Genomic DNA, 26,223 nt, shown 5'->3' on the forward strand with positions numbered 1-26,223 from the left:
AAAATTTCAGCTAGATCAAACAACTGCAATTGGGTCAGAGGCATTACTTATTGAACGCCCCTCGTAGCATCAGTAGTTCGTCAAAGTTTACACTGGGGTTCAGTGTCTGCAGCTCATGCAGCATCAGCAGTTTGTCAAACTTTATGCTGGTCATCTGTTTGGAGTGCTCTTGTAGTGGCTCTATGTTCAGCATTTTGTGATCGTCTAATAGAAGTTTCCAATGATGATTCATTTGCCCTCCCAACTGATGACCTTGCTGCTTTCGCAGTTTTTCGGCCAATTGAATAACTCTTGCTTTGGGGCATGACCTAAAAGAAGCAGGAGGAAATGCACTCAGATACACTGTTAAGTATTAAATATTAACTGAAAGGTTACTACGTAACTGTAAAAAACTTGCAACCTTGCAACTGCTGCGGTAATAATTAACTGGTAGTTGAATGGTAAAAGTGTAACATAAAATGATGTTAGTGTTATGACATTAGAATGAAAATGGAAACAATAAAAGCGAAACAGTATTATAGTCTTATCACATTAGAATGAAAAGGGTAATAATAAAACTGAAGTGATTTTATATGACATTACAATATAGATGCTATTGTCTCACTTTTAGCACATAATAGTGAACCAGTGTAAAAGATTACTCTGCATCCGCATTAGGCAAGAAGTTAGAAATTGTTTTGGTCCATGACACTCCATGGACCATAAGTATGACATGTGTAAAAATTTTTTTAAATTAATAACTCATCAGTAAATTAAATTCTGGATGGTTGTGATTTACATTAGCCATGAGCACCATTGTAGCCTGGAATTGGATAAGGAAAGGGTTAATAAAAGAGCAATTGGATGAATTGCTTAGTTTTGTTTAGTGGTGCTCGTGGGGAAGAAGCCCCTGTTCATGCTGCGTCTGAGTCTACAAATGGTTAGAAGCAAGCTGGTAGGTCTGCAGGCTCGCATTAATCAAGAAGCAAAAAATTATTGGTAAATTTTAGGAAGTGCACCTGCACGCATTTCACTAAGAAAAATGGAAAAAACTTGTATTGGGGGGGGGGGGGGGCTTGGAATCAAACACCCTGTATTCTTAATCTCAGTATGTTTTGAAGTAGAATAAAGAAAAGAAATGGAGAAGAAGTAAAAATGTAAAAAATTGACTGCCCGCATTAGGCAAGTAAGAAATTATTTTGAAAAAATTAAAATGAAAAACTTGGGGTAGGGACAGGGAGTTGAAAATGAAACATATTTTTTGTGAATAATTGGAATGTCCATCATTGAAAACATAGGAATCCACTGGAAAAGAAGGAAAGAAAAGTGGTGAGGGTTGACGTGCAGGTGTACTTGTAAACATTAATCAATTTGGCTGATATTTCTAGCACGTCCTGCTACCACTGAACAGGTATTTGCGAATAGCTGTTACATGGAAGTAGCATGTGCTAGAAATAGCAGTCAAATGTTTCATTTTCTGTGGAAAGGAGCTGTTTACGCGTCATTTCGATGTCATGTTAGTAGAAGTGTTAAGATGAAACTGTAAATGTAAATAACTTGCAACATTGTAACAGGTGTCATCATCATCATCATCATCATCGTTTAACATCCGTTTTCCGCGCTAGCACGGGTTGGACGGTTCGACTGGAGTCTGGGAAGCTAGGGCTGCACCAGGCTCCAGTCTGATCTGGCAGTGTTTCTACAGCTGGATGCCCTTCCTAACGCCAACCACTCCGCGAGTGTAGTGGGTGCTTTTTACGTGCCACTGGCACGGAAGCCAGCCAAGGCGGCGCCGGCATCGGCCATGTTCGGATGGTGCTTTTTATGTGCCACCGGCACAGAAGCCAGTTGAGGCGGCGCTGGCAACGGCCACGTTCAGATGGTGCTTTTTATCCGAACACCATCCGAACGTGGCCGTTGCCAGTGCCACCTCGAATGGCTTCTGTGCCTACAAACTAGTCATTGAATGATAAATGTGTAAATTCAAATTAAAAGTGAATCAAACAAAGTGAAACATTGTTATGAACCAATTAGGCTGGTATTTCTAGCATGTCCTGCTACCACTGAACAGGCATTTGTGATAATGGACATGCTGTTATTGCAAATAGCTGTTACGTGGTAGCAGTGTGTGCTACAAATAGCAGCCAAGTATTTCATTTTCTGTAGAAAGGAGCTGTTTATGTGGTGGGGGAATTCGGACTTTCGGGAGAAAATCTGAGGTCCCCCATCACAACCCTCCCTTTGTTTCTGAAGAAAAATAGGAGGTTTGTGGCATACTGGGAGTTGAGGGTACTTGATTCCACACAAGAAATCCCTTTTTTTATCCTTAGTGAAACACATGTGGATGCATTTATCAAAATTGATCCAATTTACAAATGAAAGAGGTTATGTACCGAATTCAGCAGAATGAATGAATGGATTTTACTTGATCAGTATTGCTGTGATAGAGTAATATTGTGAAAGGCAAGGCAAGAGAAATGGTAAGAGCAAAGGAGAAAGTGGTTATGTATTGCGTACCAAATTTTGTCGTTTGCCTCAACTTTAATTTTGGGTGTTGTGTGAGAAGTAAGTTTCATTTCCCTGTTGTGGAAAGCAAATGAGAATGAAATGTAAGGAGACAATGTTTTTGAGATTCCGGTTCGAATCTAAGGCAGGGCTGAAAGGGTTCCCAACAGCTGACAGACACACACACACATACATTCTAGTCTTTATATATATGTGAAGGTGAAAGGCTCAGTGGTTAGAGCGTTGAGCTTACGATCGTGAGGTTGTGAGTTTGAATCCTGGACCGGGCTGTGTGTTGTGTTCTTGAGCAAGTCACTTTATTTCATGTCGCTCCAGTTCACTCAGCTGTAGAAATGAGTTGCGACATCACAGGTGCCAAGCTGTATTGGCCTTTGCCTTTCCCTTGGATAACACTGGTGGCATGGAGAGGGGGCCAATATGCATGGGCAACTGCTGGTCTTCCATAAACAACCTTGCCCAGATTGTGCCTTGGAGGGTAACTTTCTAGGTGCAATCCCATAGTCAGTCATGACCGAAGGGGGTCTCAGCATATATACAGTGGTTGGACAAAATAATGGAAAACACCTAGTATCATAGCATCATAATTTTGAAATATCTATAAAACCGTCAAAAGCTTGTTTGTTTTTATGTTTTTTGATTTATTATTAGTGCTGCTTAATATGTTTTTCTAAAATTGCTGTTTTTTTTTCAGATATCATCGGAAAAAGGTAATTAAAATTCATTAAAATGCCAGATCAATTGGACTTTCAAAGAGGTCAAATTGTTGGTGCTCGTATGGCAGGTGCTAGTGCAACGAAAACAGCTGAAATGTTTGGTGTATCAAGAAGTACTGCCTCAGAAGTAATGACAGCCTTTGAGAAAGAGGGAAAAACCTCTGCGTCAAAACAAAACTCTGGAAGAAAACCAATGCAGATAAAGAAGGCTAGCTCATCAGGTCAGAACATTGTGGAACACCAATGCTTGAATTCTGTTTATACATACAAAATTTTCTGTTAATGTCCATTTCCTTGGTTTTGTGTTTATGTTTTCGTTTCTCATTGTGTTCAACATTTTTTTGGTGTCCTGTACCCATATATGCATGTATATATACATGTAGAGGTAGGTACGTACATATATGTATGTATATATGCATATGTTTTATTTTATTTATTAATTTATTATATGACGGAACGCACGCATCCATTTCTAAGTAAGATTGTTCTTAATATTAATAATGATGCGCACTCTTAACCTTTCTGTCCCCCCTCCCTTTCTCAGCCTTCATTCTTTCGGGTTTCCTTTTCTTCAACCTTACTGTCTCTCCCTCTCTCTCTCTCATTTTTCATTCTTTCTGGGTTTTCTCTATAACCATTCCCTTTTTTTCTCTCCCTTTCTCTTGCTCCTCCTCCTCCCTCCCGTCGTTGACCTGCGACGAGAGCTTTGCTACTGTCTTTCCTTCAAGTGTGGATGGCTTTCCTCTCTCTCTCTTGCCATCCGCAAAAGTGTTCATAACATTTTTTCTTTCGTTCTGGCTTAACAACTCTCAATGTTTGTGTTAATGTTATTCTCCTTGTCCTGTCCTTTACTGTTTATATTTTGTACTGTCTTTACTGTCCTGTTTTTGTTACCATTTTTACCCCTCCGCAAAAAAATCTCAAATTTTATCTAATTTGCTTTTCGCGGGAAGGAATGTTTCATTAAAGTCGTGTCTCGCCTTGACCTTCGAAACGTGGTATAGATGAAACAAAGGCGACTGAAGAAGGGGAATTTTCCTTGAATTGTATGTCCTGTTGTTTAAGAAAGATGTCCATTTCCTTGGTTTTGTGTTTATGTTTTCGTTTCTCATTGTGTTAGACGCTTTTTTGGTGTCCTGTACCCATATATGCATGTATATATACATGTAGAGGTAGGTACGTACATATATCTATGTATATATGCATATGTTTTATTTTATTTATTAATTTATTATATATATATATATATATATATATATATATGATGTATGGATGATGGATACAAGATAAAATTAGCTTGGTATAATCATGAACAGTAAGAATGTTTTGTATATTTATTAAGATGCTGGATCGAAGTTTAGGGAATTGACCATCCACCAACCCACCTGAAACTGCCCCCGGTTCTATGATACAAACTTCCTATTTTAAAGTGATCTAAATTAAAACTACCATAAAAAAGTACTTGTTAATTTATGTTTTGAACACCAACTAAATAACGACAAAGTTATTTAACTAAATTCATCATTATTTTGAAAATTAATTGAAAAAAAGGTAATGTATTTCAACACAAATATGGTAACGAAAGGGTTATTGTAAAGAGAAAACAAGTGGTAGGAAAAAAAGTAAAGCAGGTAAATAAAAAAAAAATTATAGTAAGTGTTTAAAAATATGTATAAAAAATAAAATAAATTAGAAAATAATGTACATGAATTCAATAGAAAACACTCAGCTGGAGATACAAAGATTACACCATGTGTATGTGTTTATATCACAGAGAAATACTTAATGCACTTGTGTATGTGTGTGTGTATACATATGTATATATAATGTAGTGCAATACAGGGATTCTCGTTTGTCTCTGTGTGGTTGTGTAGTTATATGTTTGTGTATTTATATATGCATGTTAGTGTGCACACATGTATTTCAGTGAATGATATCACATTTACTCCTCTAACATGTGTTCATTGACTTTAAGCAAACAGCAGCTTCTGTGTCAAATATAGGTAGTGCCATATGCATCAAATTGACTGAAAACTTTGGCACACTTGCTGACATATCATTATATGTTGCACAATTTTTATAAATATATGCCATTCATAAGATGTTTGTTGTTCAATAGAAAAGGAAATTCTTATCTACATACCAGCCTACATTTCCTTCAGTATCAATGTCATCTGCAGTGGCAACAGCTTCAATCACAGACTAGATAAAAAGAAACATGTTAAACAAATATCTTTTTAAAATAATCATCAATTCCAACATGGAAGAGTTTATATTTTGGTCATTTAAAAACTGAAAAAAAGAAAAAGAAAAAGTTACATTCACTTTTGATTTATTTTTTGAAGTGTTTATGTCTTCATTACCATGGAGTTATAGCTAGACATGAGGAGTTAAAGTTGGTAAAATATAATGAACCAACTCTAACTACATGCAAATATGATGTGCTAAAATTTCAAATTTTACAAGTATTTGACTATTTTCTGCACTGAAAATCAAATCTTCTTAAGAAAAAAGTTCATGTAAAAGCAATCCTCTTAAAAACAAGACATTAGTAAATTTTGGATTTGTATTTTCTTAGAAATACTTATTCTATAGTTAGTGCTTTGAAAATGAATTTTATCAGGATGAACTTTCCAATACTTTACAAAATAATATTTATTTCATTTAATAGAACCTCTCACATCACATTCACTCTAACTAAATAAATGTAAACTGTAATAAGATATTAAAATTTACAAGCTCACAGATATTCATTTGGCTGTTTTCTATAGTAAAAACAATTACATCAGATTTAAAGGCTTCTGTGAAGGAGGATCTGGTAGAAGGAATTCTGTTTCTTTGCAAAAGGCATTTGTAAATTTTGGATTTCAGTTTTTTTTTTAATCAAACCCCCATTTATTAATAGATAGTGTCTCCTTATTTTCAATAATTTACAAGTAATTTGTAATACATTTAATAGAATCTCTAATGTCAAATTCACTCTGAAAAAATAGTTTGTTTATATTTCTTCATGCTAGTAAGGGTTGGAAAAGTACATATTATCAGGGAACTGTTACAGGTCAGATAACCTTACTGTTGCAAACTCTTACTTGTTTTACAAGTAAAGGATTTTTTTTATTTCACTCAACTTTCAACATAAAAACTAAAGAATGCATTTTTGAGAAGGTATGTCAACAAAAGCCACCAATTTTTTGGTTCAATGCTTTCATGTGAAATGCAAAAAATAAACATTCTCACACATACTCTTTTAACTCTTACTTGTTTCAGCCACTGGACTGTAGCCATGCAGAGTTTTGTCAAAGAAATCAACCCCAGTACTTATTTTATTGGTATCTTTTTGCCAAACCATTAAGTTACAGGGGCATAAACAAATCACCACCAGTTGCCAAGCGGTAGTGGGACACACACACACGCATATACATGACCAGCTTCTTTCTGTCTCCATCAACCAAATGCACTCAAAGGGCTTTGGTCAGCCCAGGGCAAAAATAGAAGACACTTATCTAAGGTTCCACGCAGTGGGATTACACCCAGAACCATGTGGTTGGGAATTCACTAAGCCATACTGATTCAAATAGCCAGTTGTTAGAACTCAATAAATTTGTACTTTACAGTTTACCATCAGGATTATGTAATCACTTTCATAAGCTGTAAGAAAGCACCTAGAAATGAGTGCCAGTACATTTTAAAGCTTCCTAAGATCCATTAAATATATATATATCATCATCATCATCATCGTTTAACGTCCGCTTTCCATGCTAGCACGGGTTGGACGGTTCAACTGGGGTCTGGCAAACCAGAAGGCTGCACTAGGCCCAGTCTGATCTGGCAGTGTTTCTACAGCTGGATGCCCTTCCTAATGCCAACCACTCCGTGAGTGTAGTGGGTGCTTTTTACGTGCCAGACGAGGCTGGCAAATGGCCACGATCGGATGGTGCTTTTTACGTGCCACCGGCACGGAGACCAGACGAAGCTGGCAACGGCCACGGTCGGATGGTACTTTTTACGTGCCACCGGTACGGAAGCTATGGCCACGTTCGGATGGTTCTCTCACGTGCCACCAGCACTGGTATCACAGCTACAGATTCCACTGATGTTGATAGATTACGATTTTGATTTTGATTTGATTTTCACTTGCCTCAACAGGTCTTCACAAGTGGAGTTTTGTGTCCCAAGAAGGAAAGTAATGCATAAGTGGGTTGGCTACATCCCAGGTAGAGGCCACGGTATTATGGCCTCACTTGTCCTGCCGGGTCTTCTCACGCACGGCATACTTCCAATGGTCTCGGTCTCTAGTCATTTCCTCGGTGAGACCTAAAGTTCGAAGGTCGTGCTTCACCACCTCATCCCAGGTTTTCCTGGGTCTACCTCTTCCACAGGTTCCCTCAACCGCTATAGGGTGTGGCACTTTTTCACACAACTATCTTCATCCATTCTCGCCACATGACCATACCAGTGCAAACGTCTCTCATGCACACCACAACTGATGCTTCTTAGGTCCAACTTCTCTCTCACGGTACTTACACTCTGTCGAGTATGTACACTGACATTACACATCCATCGGAGCATAATGGCTTCATTTCTTGCGAGCTTATGCAGTCACGGCCCATGTTTCACTGCCATGTAGCATGGCTGTTCGTACACATGCATCATACAATCTGCCTTTTACTCTGAGCAAGAGGCCTTTTGTCACCAGCAGAGGTAAGAGCTCTCTGAACTTTGCCCAGGCTATTCTTACTCTAGCAGTTATACTTTCAGCACACCCGCCCCCGCTACTGACTTGGTCACATAGGTAACGGAAACTATCAACTATTTCTAGTTTTTCTCCCTGGAATGTGGCGGAAGATGGTCTCTGTGTATTTTCAGTGTTTATTGCTCCTGAGCATCTGCCACATACAAATACTATCTTCCTAGTTAGCCTTCCTTTGACGTTGCTGCACCTCTTATGTGTCCATAGCTTACACTTGGTGCATCTTATAGAGTTTCTACCTACGCCTTTTCTATAGATCGAGCAGGGCAATCTACCTGAAGGTGTTTGTGATTTGTCTACCTTCATACTTATTAGAACTTTGGTTTTTAGCTAGGTTGACTCTAAGGCCCTTCAATTCTAATCCTTGCTTCCACACCTGAAATTTCTCCTCCAGTTCTGCTAGTAACTCAGCAATTAGGGCTAGGTCATCAGCACAGAGGAGCTCCCAGGGGCATCCTGTCTTGAATTCCTCCGTTATTGATTGGAGGACTATGATAAATAGGAGGGGGCTGAGGACTGAACCTTGGTGGACCCCAACCTCTACTCGGAATTCTTCACTGTACTCGTTGCCAACCCTAACCTTACTAACAGCATCCCTGTACATGGCTCGTACAGCTCTCACTAACCATTCATCTATCCCTAGTTTCCTCATTGACCACCAGATAAGGGATCGGGGGACCCTGTCAAAGGCTTTCTCCATGTCAATGAAAGCCAGGTACAGAGGTTTATCTTTGGCTAGGTATTTCTCCTGCAGCTGTCTCACCAGAAATATGGCATCAGTGGTGCTTTTCCTGGCACAAAACCAAACTGCATCTCGTCCAAGTTGACTCTCTTCCTAATTAGTTGGGCTATGACCCTCTCCGTAACCTTCATTACCTGATCCAACAGCTTGATACCTCTGTAATTATTTGTATCTAGGGCGTCACCTTTACCTTTGTAGCAGTTGACTATTATGCTGCTACACCAGTCATTGGGTATGACTCCTTCGTGTATCACCTGGTTAACTATACGGGTGACTAGGCTATAGCCGACACTGCCAGATATTTTGAGCATCTCTGCAGTAATTCCTGATGTGCCTGGGGCTTTCCCTGTCTTCATGCTTCTAATTGCCTTAACTACCAAAGAATTGTCAACTCGGATACCTGGTCCCTCTTTATCCCATTCATTTTCTTTATTCAGCAACCTTTCATAGTGGCATCTCCAAACCTCTCTCTTTGCATCCTCATTTAGCGCAAGTGAACCATCATCCATGTGAACACATTTCTCTCCTACCACATCAAGATTCTCTCACACACTGTCTTGCAACACGAAATACCTCAAGTCTTTGGTCCTCACGGCGCAGAACATTGGGAAATTTCTTCTTATCTGCTTCCCCTCTGGCTAAATAAACCTGTCTCCTAGCTTCCATTCTGGCAGTCTGATACACTTCCCTGCTACCACTGTTCTTCCAGTCCTTCCAAACCTGTTTCTTTTGTCTAATAGCCCTGTCAACAACATTGTTCCACCACCACGTTACCCTGGGTCAAGATGGGACTTTGCTCCATCCACAGATCTGGTCAGTGGCTGTCAGCAGATTGTATTGTAGAAACCTCCAGTTTCCTTCCACGTTATGTGAAGCTATATCCCCTTCTATTTCATCGAAGACTTCGAGTAGTATGTCTCTAAATCTCTGTCCATTTGCAGGATCTATAAGCTTCCAGACCCTTCTCCTCCAAGCAGGTCTTCTTCTGGGCAACCATTTAGCCTTGATCCTGAAGTCGCTAACTACTAATCTATGTTGAGGAGTACATTCTTCGCCTGGGAAGGTTTTGGCATTTATAAGCAGCCCTCTTTCCCTCTTTCTGGCGAGGATGTAGTCAATCTGGCTAGTGTGTCTGCCAGAACGGTAGGTGACTAGGTGAGAGGTGGGTTTCCTGAAGTTGGTATTGCAAACCATAAGGTCATTTGCATCGCAGAACTCCAGCAGCCTGGTTCCCTCCTCATTGCGAGAACCAAAACCGTAGCCTCCATGTACGCCATGGAAGCGCCCGACATGTCGTCCAACATTTCCATTGAAGTCACCTGCCACAAAGAGAAGGTCCCTGTCATTTGTCAACGAGGTAGTCTGCAATAGGGTGTCGTAGAATCGGTCTTTCTGCCCCTCCAATTGAGGGGCATATGCCGAAATGATGGTAGCTGGCCTACGGTGAAGCACTAATCTAAACTTAAGTACTCTGTCACTTACTCTGACCACCTCGATTACCTTATCTACCCATTTCTCCAGAAGAAATATACCCATGCCCCCGACCCCGTCAATGTTCCCTGCCCAAAAAGTCTTGTACCTGTGTTCTTTGCCTGTGAGGAACCTAGTGGAACCTCCTCTCCACCTTACTTCTTGGATGCAGCACAAATCCACACATCTCCGTTCAAGCAGCTCAACAATCTCACCAGACCTACCTTTCAATGTGCCAACTCTGAGGGTGTGGGAGGTGTGGGCCTCTGAGACCTTGGGATGAGGGACAGCCGTGTCATATATATATATATATTGAATATATATATATATATATAGTTGAGGTTGTAAGAGATAATGGTGTCACTGAGACCCAAAGGTGTCAGGTAATGCTGAATAAGTGCTATAGACAGACCATAGTTAAGTTCCAGATTCGGTAATATTGCGAATAAAGGGTTCAACATTGGTTCTATGTCAGCGTGTGTATATAAGAATTTTTTGCTTAATAAGATAAAAAAAAACCAAGGCTGTGTAGATATTAGAACATTTATAGATAGAAGGTCTTACAGCTGTTTCTAAGATATTTATTAATTATATCCCTTCATCGGAGATGGTGTGAGAGGATAGTTAAGTCATAGTTAGTTTAGATGTGATACAAAATGGAGAGTGAGGTGGAGGAAAAAGAATACATGCAAGATATGTATGGGTATTGAAGTTGTAAATCCATTTTTTAGGCATAATGGTATATATGCAATATTCCAATATCCTATGAGTAAAGTCCAAAAGTCCAACAGAGTTTAAAACGAGTCCATCCAAATAAAGAGTTTATAAGCAATGTAAAATTCCCTTATGAGTAAGATCCAGCAGATTTTTAAACTTGGTCATTCCCAGTAGAGAATTTATATACAGTGTTGCAGAGTCAAAGGTTTTAATTTAAAGTGACCTAAAATTAGGGAGTGTATTAGTCAGGTCAAATCAAAAACAGGAAGAGAGGAGTGAAGAAAGAGAAAAAAAAAGAATAAAAAGAGAAGAGAAAGAAAAAATGAGAGAAAGGAGAAGGAAGTAAGAAAAAGATTAGTAAAATAATAACAAAATAATAATAAAAAATAAAAACCCTGAAGAGAGGTATAAAGGGAATAAAGAAAAAGAAAAATGAAGATATAGATCAGTCAGTGATCAGTGGAGATAATAAGAAAGTAGGAGTGCGGATATGAAGGGGGAAAGAGAGAGAGAAAGGTATTATAGTGTAAAAAGATGGAAGGAATCGGGAGGGGGGTAAGAGGTAAAGGAATGACAAATGTGTAGTAGTAGAGTCTAAGTGTAGTGGGAGAGAGAGAGATAGAGATATGGGGTTAGTAGTATGAAGAATTAAGGAATTTATATGTTTAGCAGTTCCTTGCTTAGTAATATGAGAAAATATATATGTGAAGATGTATATACATGCGTATATCAGACAAGTTACATATACAATCCTTACTTGCATGCATATCCACTCAAGCACACTCACTTACACATTCATCTGCAGGTTAATATATAGATCCGCGCCCGGGTGGGAAAAATGGAAAAGAATATGTGTAACAGGTGTAAGGCATCGTATATTGAAGGAATATGACGAAAAAAATGTGCGCTGACAAACGGGGGTGTGGGGAGGGGGCTCGGAAAATTGCCACGATCAACCGTACTAGATCCGCGCCCAGGTGGGAAAAATGGAAAAGAATATGTGTAACAGGTGTAAGGCATCATATATTGAAGGAATATGATGAAAAAAATGCGCGCTGACAAACGGGGGTGTGGGGAGGGGGCTCGGAAAATTCCCACGATCAACCGTAGAGGATCTGAGCAGTAAACCTCAACACCCGGTCGCAGGAGCGCAACAGTTTAGTGAGATTTGGCTGTTATTTCTAGCATGCAAATAGCCGGCTTGAGGGGGATATATCAAATTCCCCCCTCCCCATTACTTCAGTTTTCACTTTTGTTTGTAAAATTAAAAAAAAAAATATATATATATATATATATATATATACATGTGTGCGAACTGCCATGCTTCACGGTAATGAAACATGGGCTGTGACTGCAGAAGACATGCGTAGACTTGAAAGAAATGAAGCTAGCATGATCCGCTGGATGTGTAGTGTCAGTGTACACACAAAACAGAGTGTAAGTATCCTGAGAGAAATGCTGGATATAAGAAGCATCAGATGTGGTGTGCAAGAGCGACGCTTGCGATGGTATGGTCATGTGCTGCGGATGGATGAAGAGGATGTGTGAAGAAGTGCCACTCCCAAACAGTTGAAGGTATCAGGGGAGAGGTAGACCCAGGAAGACATGGGATGAGGTGGTCAAGCATGACCTCAGAGCATTGGGCCTCACTGAGGCAATGGCGAAGGACCGAGATCTCTGGAGATATGCTGTACTACAAAGACCCGGGCTGCTTTCTGCAGCAATTCCACATACCCCCTACCCATTCTAAGTACCCCCCTACCCATTCTAAGTACCCCGGATCCCCAAAGTACCCGGATCCCCAAAGTACCCTGGATCCCAAAATACCCCAATCCCCAAAGTACCCCGGACCTCGTTGCCCCCGTGCCGCTGACACGTTAAAATGCTCGAATCCGATCGTGACGATGCCGGACCCTCCGGCCCTGTGCAGGTGGCACGTAAAAAGCACCAATCCACTCACGGAGTGGTTGGCGTTAGGAAGGGCATCCAGCCGTAGAAACTCTGCCAGATTCAGACTGGTGCCTGGAGCGGCCCCTGGCTTCCCAGACCCGGTCAAACCGTCCAACCCGTGCTAGCGCGGAAAGCGGACGTTAAACGATGATGATGATATATATCCCTCAAGCCAGCTATTTTCATGCTAGAAATAACAGCCAAATCTCACTAAACTGCAGTAACATAATGAAATGAATTGTGTAATGAATCTACTCACCTTTCTGTAAACATTTCTTTCGGAGTATTTTCCCCACATCAATATGAAATTAAGGTTTTTTTTTTATTATTTTATTTGAAAGTTACAATAAAATATGAGTTTTGTCAAGAAGTGTGTTCGGGGAAACAACGCTGGCAGGGTTTAGAGGAGATGTGTTCGAGAAAGAGTGGATGGCTGTGTGGTACGTAGCTTCCTTACCAACCACATGGTTCTGGGTTCAGTCCCACTGCGTGGTACCTTGGTCAAGTGTCTTCTACTATAGCCTCGAGCCAGCAAAAGCCTTGTGAATGGGTTTGGTAGACGGAACCTTTAAGAAGCCCGTCATATAAATGTATGTGTGTGTGTGTGTGTGTGTTTGTCCACCCAACAATATTTGTTGAATATACATTGCATTAGAAGTATTTAGACGATTTCTGTTGCGCTCCTGCGACCGGGTGTTGAGGTTTACTGCTCGGATCCTCTACGGTTGATCGTGGGAATTTTCCGAGCCCCCTCCCCACACACCCGTTTGTCAGTGCGCATTTTTTTCTCGATATTTGTTGAATATACATTGCATTAGAAGTATTTAGACGATTTCTGTTGCGCTCCTGCGACCGGGTGTTGAGGTTTATTGCTCGGATCCTCTACGGTTGATCGTGGGAATTTTCCGAGCCCCCTCCCCACAGCCCCGTTTGTCAGCACGCATTTTTTTCGTCATATTCATTCAATATATGATGCCTTACACCTGTTACACATATTCTTTTCCATTTTTCCCACCCGGGCGCGGATCTATATATTAACCCATCTGCATGTATCATTGCCCCTGTATATGCAGGTATATATACCTTGCATACATGTATTTATACATCCCCACATACACACCCTCACTCATACATATACACGCACACATAGGTGTATGCACATACGTATGAATATAATCAGATGGTTGTATATGTGAGGAACTAGATAGGGATTAGGAGTTAGAGTGTAAGTTTATAACGTTATTGGGATTACCTAAGGAGTATTGTGGAAATGTACTGTATGGTCATTCAGATATTTGGATTTGTGGTAGAATTTAAATGTGTGATAAAAGCGGTGGTTGCATGTGCTTAGTTCCTCGTTATGTTTATTAAGCAGTGTTGGAAAGTTGTACTTTAATATGTGGAGTGCCTCCTTCAAGCAAAACAAGCAACAACCATCACAATCACAACCAACCACACACAGTTGATGAAACCATGGAAGGCATTACACCCAGGCAATTTAGACCCCACACACATTCATTTAACACTAGGTCAAAAACGAAAACAAATAAAACAACTAACAATAACAGGCCTCTGTTACTGCACACCTTACCCAGAAAGATAGATACCACTCATTTATCTAACAACTTAGCTCTATTCCCAGACCCCCTAAAAAATAATTTTGTATGACTTTTTCATGCTTCATTCCACTCTTCATTCTTTGTTTCCCCCTCTCTCACATTTCTTTGCCTTTCTTACTCACTTTTCACTTCAATATGTACCTGTCATTTTTTCTTGCCCCTCCTTAATTCTTCTGTCCATCTGCTTCTACAACTCCCTCTCTCCTCTTCCCCTCCTTAATTCTTTTGTTCCTCTTTTTCTCTCTCTTCTCTCCTCAAACCAATAGGCCAGACTGCTAGCCCTCTTTTTGCGTCTGATTGTGGTCACTGTAACATCAATATTCTTCCCTGTGTTTGTGAAAGTTTTGCATCTCTGTAAGGCTTCATTTCCACACACGCCAGCTGAATTCAATTCATTCCCAGTCGAAAGACACCTGTTGTTATGTCCTGTTATTATTATTATTATTATCAATTTTATTGTATTTTGTATTTATATTCATATAACATCATCTGTTTTTCCATCCTTGTTTTTGTATACATCCAATGCTTTCTTCCAAGGAATCTAATGCTCTTAGCTTAGTTTTTCCTTGGGGCTGGCCAGATTGGAGCAATCTCAAGATTAATCAGCCAAAATTGTGAGGATGATCTGGTTACTGACTGAGGATAGAAAGCTTTGAATGACCCATCCTTGTTTTTGTGTATCGTCTATCTGGATGTTTTGTTGTCCCTTTTTGTATCAACTAGTTGTCCAGATGTTTTGCATCCTTGTCCCCTTTTGTATTTTATATATATATATAACTCTACAGATTTTTGACTGGCTCTAGATTCTATAGTACAAATGTAGAAATAAACTTTAAAGAGTGAACATCACACATCTAACACAAAAGGCACAATATTGACTTATAAAGCTTTAATATACTTGGTGCAAAACAAAATACTATGTACTTGCCAGCAATTAATACAATAATATGCACATACACACAACAGGCTTCGAAAAAATTTCTATCTACCACTTTCACTCACAGAACATTGGTTGCCCTGTGGTTACTGGAAAAGTCACTTGCTCAAGATGCCACACATTGGGATAGAACTTGTGATTGTGTAGTGACAAAGCAAACTCCATACACACACATCTGCGTCTGTGCCTAAGGCATTAACATTTTCTATTTCTCAGATATTAATTTCACAGTTTTTTGCATTGAAAATAATCAAATCTAAGTTAATTCTGTTTCTAAATAAAAGACAAAGTACCTTTTGAATTAGACTTTTGATTCAATTCCTATTCCATAGATACAGTATTTCTTTAATAAATTTATAAGGTATAAACTTTTCATAATTTTACAGCATAATTTCTATGCTTTTTGGAGAAGCATTTAGCTAAAACTAAGCCACTGTACTTGGTATTTATCAATATGTAGAAAGCCTTTGACATGGACCCCTGCCTCCTCATCTGGTGGGTTGCTGCAGAAGCTAGGGATAGATGAGCGGTTGATGAAAGTCATCCAAGCAATGTACAAGAATGCTGTGGGTAAGGTGAAAGTCAAAAAGTCAGCAATGAGTATAATGCACAGGGCTCAACTCTCAGCACCTTCTTGTTTATCATATTCCTCCAGGCTATAACAGGAATTTAAAATTGGTTACCCAAGGGAGCTCCACTACACTAACGACCTTGTTCTTATAGCTGAATCTATAGTAGAATTAGAGAAGAAATTTTAGGTATAGGTACAGTCAGGAATCAAAGGGCTTTAGAGTTAATTTAGCAAAGGCCAAAGTACTAGTAAGCAGGAAAGCAGACATTAACTAATCTCTTCAAGGAAATGGCTCTGCTCAATATGTAAGTAAAATGTAGGTAGAAATTCAATACAATGTACCAAATACAAGTTATGGACACATAAGAGGGGCAGTGGAACCACAACAAAGTCAAGAGAGAAAGTAGTCTTTGTGTGTATAAGCACTAAGAACACACAAGAAATAGACTTCCTCCAATATCTAGGAGGATCCTTGAAGATAGTGAAATGTTTCTGTTACCTAGGTGACCAAGTTAACAGTGGCAGAGGATACTCTGAAAGCATTGTTACTAGACTCAGACTTGGTTGGGTAAAATTCAGGGAACAATTACCTTTATTAGTAACAAAGGGCCTCTCCCTCGGAGTGAAAGATGGATTGTATGATGCTTACGTATGAACAGCTATACTACATGGTAGTGAAATGTGGGCTGTAACTATAGAGGATATGTGATGGTTTGAAAGAAGTGAAGCCAGTATGCTTTGCTGGATATGCAATATCAGTATGTACATCTGACAAAGTGTAAATTTACATAGGAAATATTGGGCATAAGTAGTATCACATGTAATGCGCAAGAGAGAAGATTGTATTTGTATGGTCATGTGATGCATATGGATGAGGACAAGGGAACCTGAGAGAGACAAAGACCTAGGAAGATAGACAAAGTGGTGAAAATAATCTAAAGAAGCTGAGCCTCACAGAGCAGATGATAAAGGACCAAAGTAACTGGTAATTTGCTGTATTTGAAAAACCAAGGCCAAAAGGGCATGCCCTTTATATCCATGCCATCCCACCCTGCATACAATCTGTCCTTGACAAACCTTTCTCCCACATCCCATCTTTCCAACACCTCCCTCTTCCTCCACCCATGCTCACCACCTGCTTTACTCCCCTCCCTTCTATCTTCCAATCTCCAAGGTTGAATCTCCTCCTCACAACATATTCTCTTAACACCCCTTCCTTCAATTTCTGTCCACTCACTAAATTGCCTATCTTCCACATCTCTTGAACTTACCCACCAGCTCAATGCAATCCTTCTTCACACTTCACTTAAATGCACCTCCCTGTAACTTCACTGTAGCCCCACCCCCCAATTACATCTTTACTATCTCTCCTCTTTCTCTCTCTACTCTTGCCTACTGAGATAACCATGTATCTCCTTTCCTGCAAGACACCTATTTCTGTCGCTCTATGCATACTCTAACATCTCATCACTTGGCAAAAAGACAACTTCCTCAAAACTTCTCCATACAGAGACTAGCATGCTTTTGTCAAACTAACACATACTAACACGAAAAATGAATGGAGAATTTAATAGAATCTCTTTGGTAAAAATATAGTACTTGAATACCAAAGGTAGAGTAATATACTATTCATTAAAACCAAAAAAGTCTTCACAAACTGTTACTCAAGAGTTTTATGTGACTGGTCATCATACAGTTGTGATAATACTAAAAAATAAATTATGTGAGAATATATAATATAATGATATAATATAACATAGTCTTACAGTTCAATGAATGAGCACAATCTGATTGGGTAACTGATTTAAAAAAAATATAATGGTTTAAGGTTGGCTGCCAGTGAGGTTGGCTTAGGTGGAAGAATAAAATAGAAGTGCAAAAGGCAGTGCAAGAATATATAATATAATACAGTCTTACAGTTCAACATGCACTTCTGTTACAGTCCTTTTAAATATTTGTAATTCCCATATCTGGATAGAGTCTATTTTATTTTTTCTTGCTTTTACATAATGTTTTATCAATTTAACTATTTTTGATATTTTATTTAGTATTATTGCAACTGTCTGACAAATGGTCACATAAAACTGAGTAACAGTTTGTGAAAAATTTTTCAGCTTTAATAAACACTATTCCCTAGATATTAAATTGACTGGTTTTTACACTAAATAATCAAACCAGATTTAAAGGTTTCAATGAAATTGTTATCTAGTGGAAACAATTATGTTTTTAAGAATAAGATGTGTTTAACAACTATTTATTTAACTGTGTGTCAACTGGTATTATGGCAGTCAGTTGAAGGAAGAATCAAAAGGGGAAAACATCTAACCTGTGCAGACAACTTGTTCCGGAAGAGTGAAATGGCAAACATTGACAAACTAAGAACAGGCATGGGGAACTGCGATGGATGGTGTGCTTGCATGAAATTATTGAAGCATCTGGGAGGAAAGCCAAACTAAACTACTTAAATGAATGGAATAGTCATTTTGTTGGAAAGATTCATCTTTATTATGCTGTATCATCATCATTGTCATCATCATTTAACATCCACCTCCCAAGCTGGCATGAGTTGGATGGTTTGACAGGATCTGGCCAGGTAGAAGACTACACTAGACTACTGTATCTGTTTTAGTATGAACTGAGTGCTTTTTATGTGGCACCAGCACAGGCAAGGCCAGTTTTGGCATGATTTTTACAACTGGATGCCCTTCCAAAATGCTAACCACTTCACAGTGTGGACTGGATGCTCTTTACATGGCACCAACACTAGAAGTAACTTGCAAAACAAAGATCCTTTGAAAGGGGTGAGGGGGATTGGAGGTGATTTTGTGTCAGATGATGAAAGATGAGAGTGTGATAAAGACAGAGAGGCAGAAACAGGTGTCTTGTTATAGAGGAGATACATGGTTACCTGGCCAGAGAGAGGGGGGATGAAGAGAGAGAGGGAGAGAAAGAGAAAAGAGATGTATAGAGAGAGAAAGAGAAACAGGGTGAGGGAGAGAGAGTGGAAGATGTAACAAGAGAACAGAAACAGTGAGCTAATGTAAAGGAGATACTTGGTTACCTAGCCAGGGGGGACAGCGAGAGGAGAGAGAGAGAGACAGCAAAAGTGCAAGAGAGAGCAGGAGAGAGATGGAAGAAAACTCAAATATTACAACTAGAGAACTTGCAGAAGAGTTGGACGTTTCTAAAAGTATGGCTCATGAACACGTAGTGAAGCTAGGATACATTTCTCACCATAATGTATCGGTCTCTCACAAACTTTCAGAAAAGAATTCCTTGGACTGATATTCCATTTGTAATATGCTTTTGAAACAGAATGAAAGCATACCCTTTTTGAAACAACTTGTGACTGGAGATGAAAAATGGATTGTGTATGAAAACGTAGTGTGCGTAAGGATCCCCCCAAAACTGCAAATAAAGACGAATATCCATGTCAAAAAAGCTATGCTTTGTGTTTGGTGGGATCATAAAGGCATTATTTATATCGAGCTTCTCCCACAAAACCAGACAATTCTAATGTGTACTGTCATCAGGTGGCTAATTTGAACCAAAAAATCAGAAGAACTGAGGCTGGAGATTACCAACAGGAAAGGGTTAGTGTTACAACAAGATGTAGCAAGTCATAAAAGACGGCAATATGACATAATGGTCGTTTGCCCAAACAAGCATAATTGTTGGTAATCCCAATGATTAAAATTACTGCCCATATACAAATTCTAAACTTTCTTCAAAGAAATGTTTCACAAAATACGGTTCTTAGAATTTGGATATGAGCAGTTATAAAAACCCTGATTTTTGGGAAATTACTCAGTGTCCATAGGATTGTTACTCAACTCCATGACACTCACTCATTGAGATATTGGCAATTTTTTATGCCATGTCTATGATAAAAATCCAACAATACTTATTTGAATTGTTGTGAACTCTAGTAGTTAGTATGAAGGATTAGCTAGTGTGAATTATAAGTTGTAATTCTCTACGACAAAATGACTTTACTATAAATGCTAAATGCACATAAATAAACTAATGTAGTAATTATTTTCTCTTTCTTCACATTCTTCAACTTGTTAATGAAATTTATTTCTGCAATTATGAAATTATAGTTTTTTATAGTGGTTAAAAGAACACAAATTTGTTTATCAACATACATGCACACATAAAATGCCCTTCAGCGTTTTAGAGTATATATTTCTCGCTATGGCGTTTATGTAGCTGGAGTCAGGATTTATGTACAATGGAGGAGAAGTTCCAGGTGTGGAAGGAGGGTTTAGAATCGAGGGGCCTTAGAGTCAACCTAGCTAAAACTAAAGTACTAATAAGTAGGAAGGTAGACAATCCACAAATGTCTTCAGGAAGATGGCCCTGCTCGATCTGTAGAAAAGGTGTAGGTAGAAACTCTATAAGATGTACCCAGTGTAAGCTATGGACACATAAGAGGTGCAGCAATGTCAAAGGTAGGCTAACTAGGAAGATAGTTTTTGTATGTGGCAGATGCTCGGGAGCATTAACCTCCGAAAATCTGCAGAAAACAACTTCCGTCACTTTCCAGGGGGAAAAACTAGAAGTAGTTGATAGCTTCCGTTATCTAGGTGACCAAGTCAGTAGTGGGGGTGGGTGCGCTGAAAGTATAACTGCTAGAATAAGAATAGCCTGAGCAAAGTTTAGGGAGCTCTTACCTCTGCTGGTGACTAAAGGCTCAGAGTAAAAGGCAGACTGTATGATGCATGTGTACGAACAGCCATGTTACATGGCAGTGAAACATGGGCCGTGACTGCTGAGGACATGCGTAAGCTCGTGAGGAATGAAGCCAGTATGCTCCGATGGATGTGTAATGTCAGTGTACATACTCGACAGAGCGTTAGTACCTTGAGAGAAATGTTGTACCTAAGAAGCATCAGTTGTGGTGTGCAAGAAAGACGATTGCGCTGGTATGGTCATGTGGCGAGAATGGATGAAGATAGGTGTGTGAGAAAGTGCCAATCCCTAGCAGTTGAGGGAACCCGTGGAAGAGGTAGACCCAGGAAAACCTGGGACAAGGTGGTGAAACACGACCTTCGAACTTTAGGCCTCACTGAGGAAATGACCAGTGACCGAGACCTTTGGAAATATGCTGTACGTGAGAAGACCAGGCAGGACAAGTGAGCCCAGCCCACTTATGCATGCCTTTCCTCCCTTGGACACAAAGACCTGTTGAGGCAAGCGAAGTCGATATAGAACCTCATCCGACGACAGGCACCCATGCCAACCCCCTTTGCTTGTGAAGACATGTTGGGGCAAGCGAAATCGAAATCGAAATGAACCAGCCAGGACCCCTGGTCTGGTGGTACGTAAAAAGCACTATCCGAATCGTGGCCGATGCCAGCGCCGCCTCGACTGGCTTCCGTGCCGGTGGCACGTAAAATACACCAATCCGACCGTGGCCGTTGCCAGCCTCGCCTGGCACCTGCGCAGGTGGCACGTAAAAAGCACCCATTACACTCACAGAGTGGTTGGCGTTAGGAAGGGCATCCAGCTGTAGAAACATTGCCAGATAAGACTGGAGCCTGGTGCAGCCTTCTGGCTTCCCAGATCCCCGGTCGAACCGTCCAACCCATGCTAGCATGGAGAACGGACGTTAAACGATGATGATGATGATGATGATAACATTTATAAGTAAGTTGTAAGTGACATGTTTATCAATATATATTCCTACTTCAAAAGTAAAATATATTTATTATCTATTTCCAAACAGGAAACATATAAAAGTAGTGTTACACAAACAGTAACAAACGCAGCTATTAAAAGTGGTGACCTCCCCAAACCGGCTATAAAAAAGACAATGCCCAAGCACATGTGTCTTTGGCTACCCAAACAAAGTTACATGAACTTGACAGGGATCTCTTACCCCACTCACCATATTTTCCTGATATTGCGCCATCTGACAACCACTTGTTTTTGTCTCTATGGAACTCATTGCAAGGAAAAACATTTAACAATTTAGATGGAGTCAAAATGCAGTTACATAAAGTTTTTCTTCAAAACTAGTCAAATTTTGATAATGATGGAATATTTAACCCTTTAGTGTTCAGATTAATTTGTCAAATGTAATGCTTATCTGTTGATTAAATTTTACTTTTATGGGCAGGTAAATTTAATTAACAGGTGTAAAAAAATAAGATTATGAATAAATCTATATCTATCACTCTGACTATATCTTTCTATATCTATCTATCTATCTATCTATGTGTATGTTCACTTTTCATGAGAAAACAGCTGCACAAATTAGTACCATAATTGGAGTGCAGTAATAATTTGACCTGAGACAATAATATGGTGTTGCTTTATTTTTTTATTAAAAATAGATAATATTGCTTTATATATATGATTCCCTTCTTTACTAATACTTTCTCTCACTCCTCTTCTTTCTTTGCTCTCTCACTCCTTGTCCTTATTCACTCTCTCTCTCTCACTCCCCTCTCTTCCTTCTTCACTTTATCAATAACACATCTTGTTTTGATTCTACAAACATCTATTTTTAGTATTTGGGAGGCACATTCCTTATCTAACTTCTCACTGTACTTCCTCACTTTCTATCTCTTACTCTTTCTATCTCTTATTCATTCTCTCTTCATTCTGTCTAGTGTTTACCATTGTAACAGTTTCTGGTACCAAAAGAATTATTATAGCTACTTTCATTGCTTACAATCTTCTGCACTGGTGTATTTGTGTATCAGTAAATAACCATGCCTAGAAGGCGTCAAAAATTTGTCTCCAGTGTCAAAGTCAGCCAAAAGAATGTCTCTGTCAAGGGAGAAAGAGACAGCTGAAAAAAAGGGAAGCATGCCAAGAAATAAACAGCCTGTGCACAACAGCAGCCAGATGATCTGAGAATGATGAGATAAGAGCTGTGCATAAAAAAAAAATAAATAAACAGTTGTGTACCGGTGCTGCCCAAGCATCTCAAAATACTGGATAGAGGTATGCATGCCTGACAAGGAATAGGATCTCCACTGCAGAAGAAAGAGCAGTTTCAACAGCTAAGAGAAGTAACTTACATGAAGCAGCTTTCAACTATGACCCAGCAGTTAATTATGCAGATGAAGTTTGGTGCAATGACAACTGAGTGCATACACTGTAAAACAAAGAAGTGGCCTGGAGAGACACCTGGGCTGTGCTGCTGTGGTGGAAAGGTTAAACTTCCTGCAATGCCCCAACCTCCAGAGCCATTGAAGAAACTGTTGTCATCAACTGACCAAGAGTCTAAGCACTTCCAAAACAAAATTTGACGCTGCTCAACAGATCACATCACTGGAGCCACAAGAAAAATAACTGAGCCAGGACTCATGCAAACTTTCAAGATCCAAGGGCAGATTTATCATCAGATTGGCTTTCTACTACCTCTGTCAAATGAGTCACCAAAATTCCTACAGATATATTTTATGGGTGATTCTCAACAAAAAGGGCAAGAAAGGTGCAAGAACATTTCTGGCATCAGGATGAGCATTGAGATGTCTCTGCAAAAGATGCTGCACAACAACAAGCTTCAAAGCCGCACTTGAAACAATTCCAGTTAACTTCAGGAAATACAAGGTAGTTAGCAGATCAAACAAGAAACCAGCTGATCCAACATGGAGGGAGGTTTAATGGGCCAACAGCAAATGAAATAGTTGTGCTTCTGATTGAGCAAGAACATGACAGGCATGACATTGTCCTCCATCTCAGAGATGGAGGACAATGATGAAGATTTCAGAAACACACAGGTCCTATGATGCACTACAGTATCCATTGCTGTTCTGTTATGGACAAGATGATTACCACATCAACATTGTTCAGACAAACTCCTCAAAGAGAGTTTCATCCAGTGACTTCCATGGATTCCACATCATGGTGAGAAGTGAAGATTCTAACTACATTCTACATTGTAGGGATCTGTTCAATTAGTTCATTGTTGACATGTATGCAAACATTGAAAGTGAATGGCTACTTTACTTGAGGGTGAACCAGAAGAAACTAAGAGTGGAATCATATGCAAACCTGCAAGGTGCAATGCTGAATGATCATGATGTCAACACGGGTCAGCTGATTATCCTTCCATCATCATTCACATGAAGCCCAAGACACATGCATGAGAGCACACAAAATGCAATGACATATGTTAGACACCATAGAAGACCAGACCTTTACATAACCTTCACTTGCAATCCTAACTGGAAAGAGATTAAAAATGAACTCTTCTCAAACCAAGAGCTGAAAGATAGACATGGCATAATTGCAAGGGTCTTCAGACAGAAGGTTATCAAGCCCATGCAGTTACTGACAAAAGATAAAGGGTTCAGTGCCACTATATGCCACAAGTATACCATAGAGTGACAGAAATGAGATCTTCCTCATGTACACACCCTGCTCTGGCTTACAGAAAAAAATCCATGCTAGAATGATAGACACATACATCAGTGCATAGCTTTTAGATCCTCAGGAAGATCGAGAACTCTTTAGTGTGATCAAGATTCAAACAGTTCATGTTCCATGTGGGAAAATCAACCTAAATGCTCTATGCATGCAGGATAGAACATGTACAAAAGGCTTTCCAAATAAGTTCCTTCAAAAGACCCACACTAAACATGATGGCTATCCCTTCTACAGAAGAAGAAGGCCAGGTGAAGATGGGTTTGAAATCACCATCAAGAAGTCAGCTCATACTGAAATTCCAGTTGACAACAGGTGGATAGTACCATACTGTCCACTCCTCTCCAAGATATTCAAGGCATACATCAATGTTGACTTCTCTAACTCAGTGAAATCCATTAAGTATGTGTGCAAATATGTCAACAATGGATCTGACATGGCAGACTTTGCAGTACAGGACTTAGAGAAGAATGATGAGATTAAGACTTTTCAAATGGGGAGGTATGCTAGCAGTGTAAAGCATGTTGGAGAATCTTCAAGTTCCCCATTCATGAGAGATATCCCCACATGGAACACCTTGGAGAATGGAGAAAGGGTTTACTTCACCCCAGAGACAGTGCAACAACAAATGGAAGCCCTAAAGAATACTGCACTTATAGTATTCTTCAAGCTCTCTCAGGATGATGAATTTGCTGCCAGACTGCTACACAATGAAGTTCCATAATACTACACCGGGAACAAAAAGGAATGGAAGCAAGGTGCACTTGGAGTACCCACAGATCATCTGGAATCAAGAAATCAGACACAATTGGCAGAGTCTATGTAGTCCATCCCAACTATTCTGAGTGCTACTATCTAAGGCTTCTGTTAAATAATATCAAGGGACCCACATCATTCACTGCTTTATGTACAGCTGACAACACAGTATGTCTAACATATCACTGGACTTGCCATCTCAGAGATCACCTGGAAGATGATGCACACTGGGATGCCACTCTGAGAGAGGTACAAATGTGCAAGTCTCCTATGCACCTGAGAAGCCGCTTCTGTATGAAAAGCAGACGTTAAACAATGATGATGATGATATACATATATAAAATGCTTTATTCTTGAAAAGAAATGGTTGGTTTCATAGTAGACATTAATGAAAACTCACCTGCTTAATTGTAGCCTTTAGAGCTTTGAATGACTCTTCTCGAATAACATCAACAAAATCAAAATTATGTTCACGTAACATCCCTAGTACAATAGCAGCTAATTTTACCTGGGAGAAGAAAAAACATAGATATGGTTAGTTAGATGATATAACTTTCAGCTTCTTCCTCCTGAGTACACACACATACATACAAATATTAACAATATGTATATAATACTTAAAGTATATATACTGCTGAAAGCCTTCTAAATTGTAGTATCTTTTAACACTATAGGTGGAGAATACTCTCTCAAAGTGCCAGGTGTTATCTACTGGCAAATATATGAAGCATATATGTTCAGTACGTATGTTTGATAATGTGTATACACACCTCCTCAACATTTACTCACTATTCCCCACAACTTCTTGCTGTTGACACCACCAAAAATGAACAAGTTATCATTAAAGGTGTGAGAATGTAAGGATTTTTTGAATGATAACTGACAAGGAATGAGCAATATCAGTGTCCTGAGTGTGAATTTTCTTTTGTGTTTCCATTTAATTTTTAGAACTTATATAAATAGGAACAAACGGAAAACAGGAACAAACAGAAAACACACTAAAGATATGGATGTGCTCATCAGTTATTGTCCAAGACATCCTTACAATTTCATGCATTTAAGGATAATGTTGATCATTAATAAATGAATGTTCAGGACAGTGACAAAA

General features: G+C 39.4%; 1 protein-coding gene across 1 annotated transcript in view; it reads right to left on the bottom strand.

The window, feature by feature from the left end:
• LOC115217636 (vacuolar protein sorting-associated protein 54) overlaps positions 1 to 26,223 on the bottom strand; it is a gene marked incomplete at its 5' end in the record, with an annotated part of 299,488 nt that overhangs the window by 255,441 nt on the left and 17,824 nt on the right. The window contains 2 exons of the mRNA XM_029787388.2: positions 5,362 to 5,420; positions 25,516 to 25,623. Of these exons, the coding sequence (XP_029643248.2) occupies positions 5,362 to 5,420; positions 25,516 to 25,623 (167 nt within the window). The remainder of the gene's footprint in view (positions 1 to 5,361; positions 5,421 to 25,515; positions 25,624 to 26,223) is intronic.

Source organism: Octopus sinensis, linkage group LG11 (assembly GCF_006345805.1).
Source record: "Octopus sinensis linkage group LG11, ASM634580v1, whole genome shotgun sequence".
NCBI lineage: Eukaryota > Metazoa > Mollusca > Cephalopoda > Octopoda > Octopodidae > Octopus > Octopus sinensis.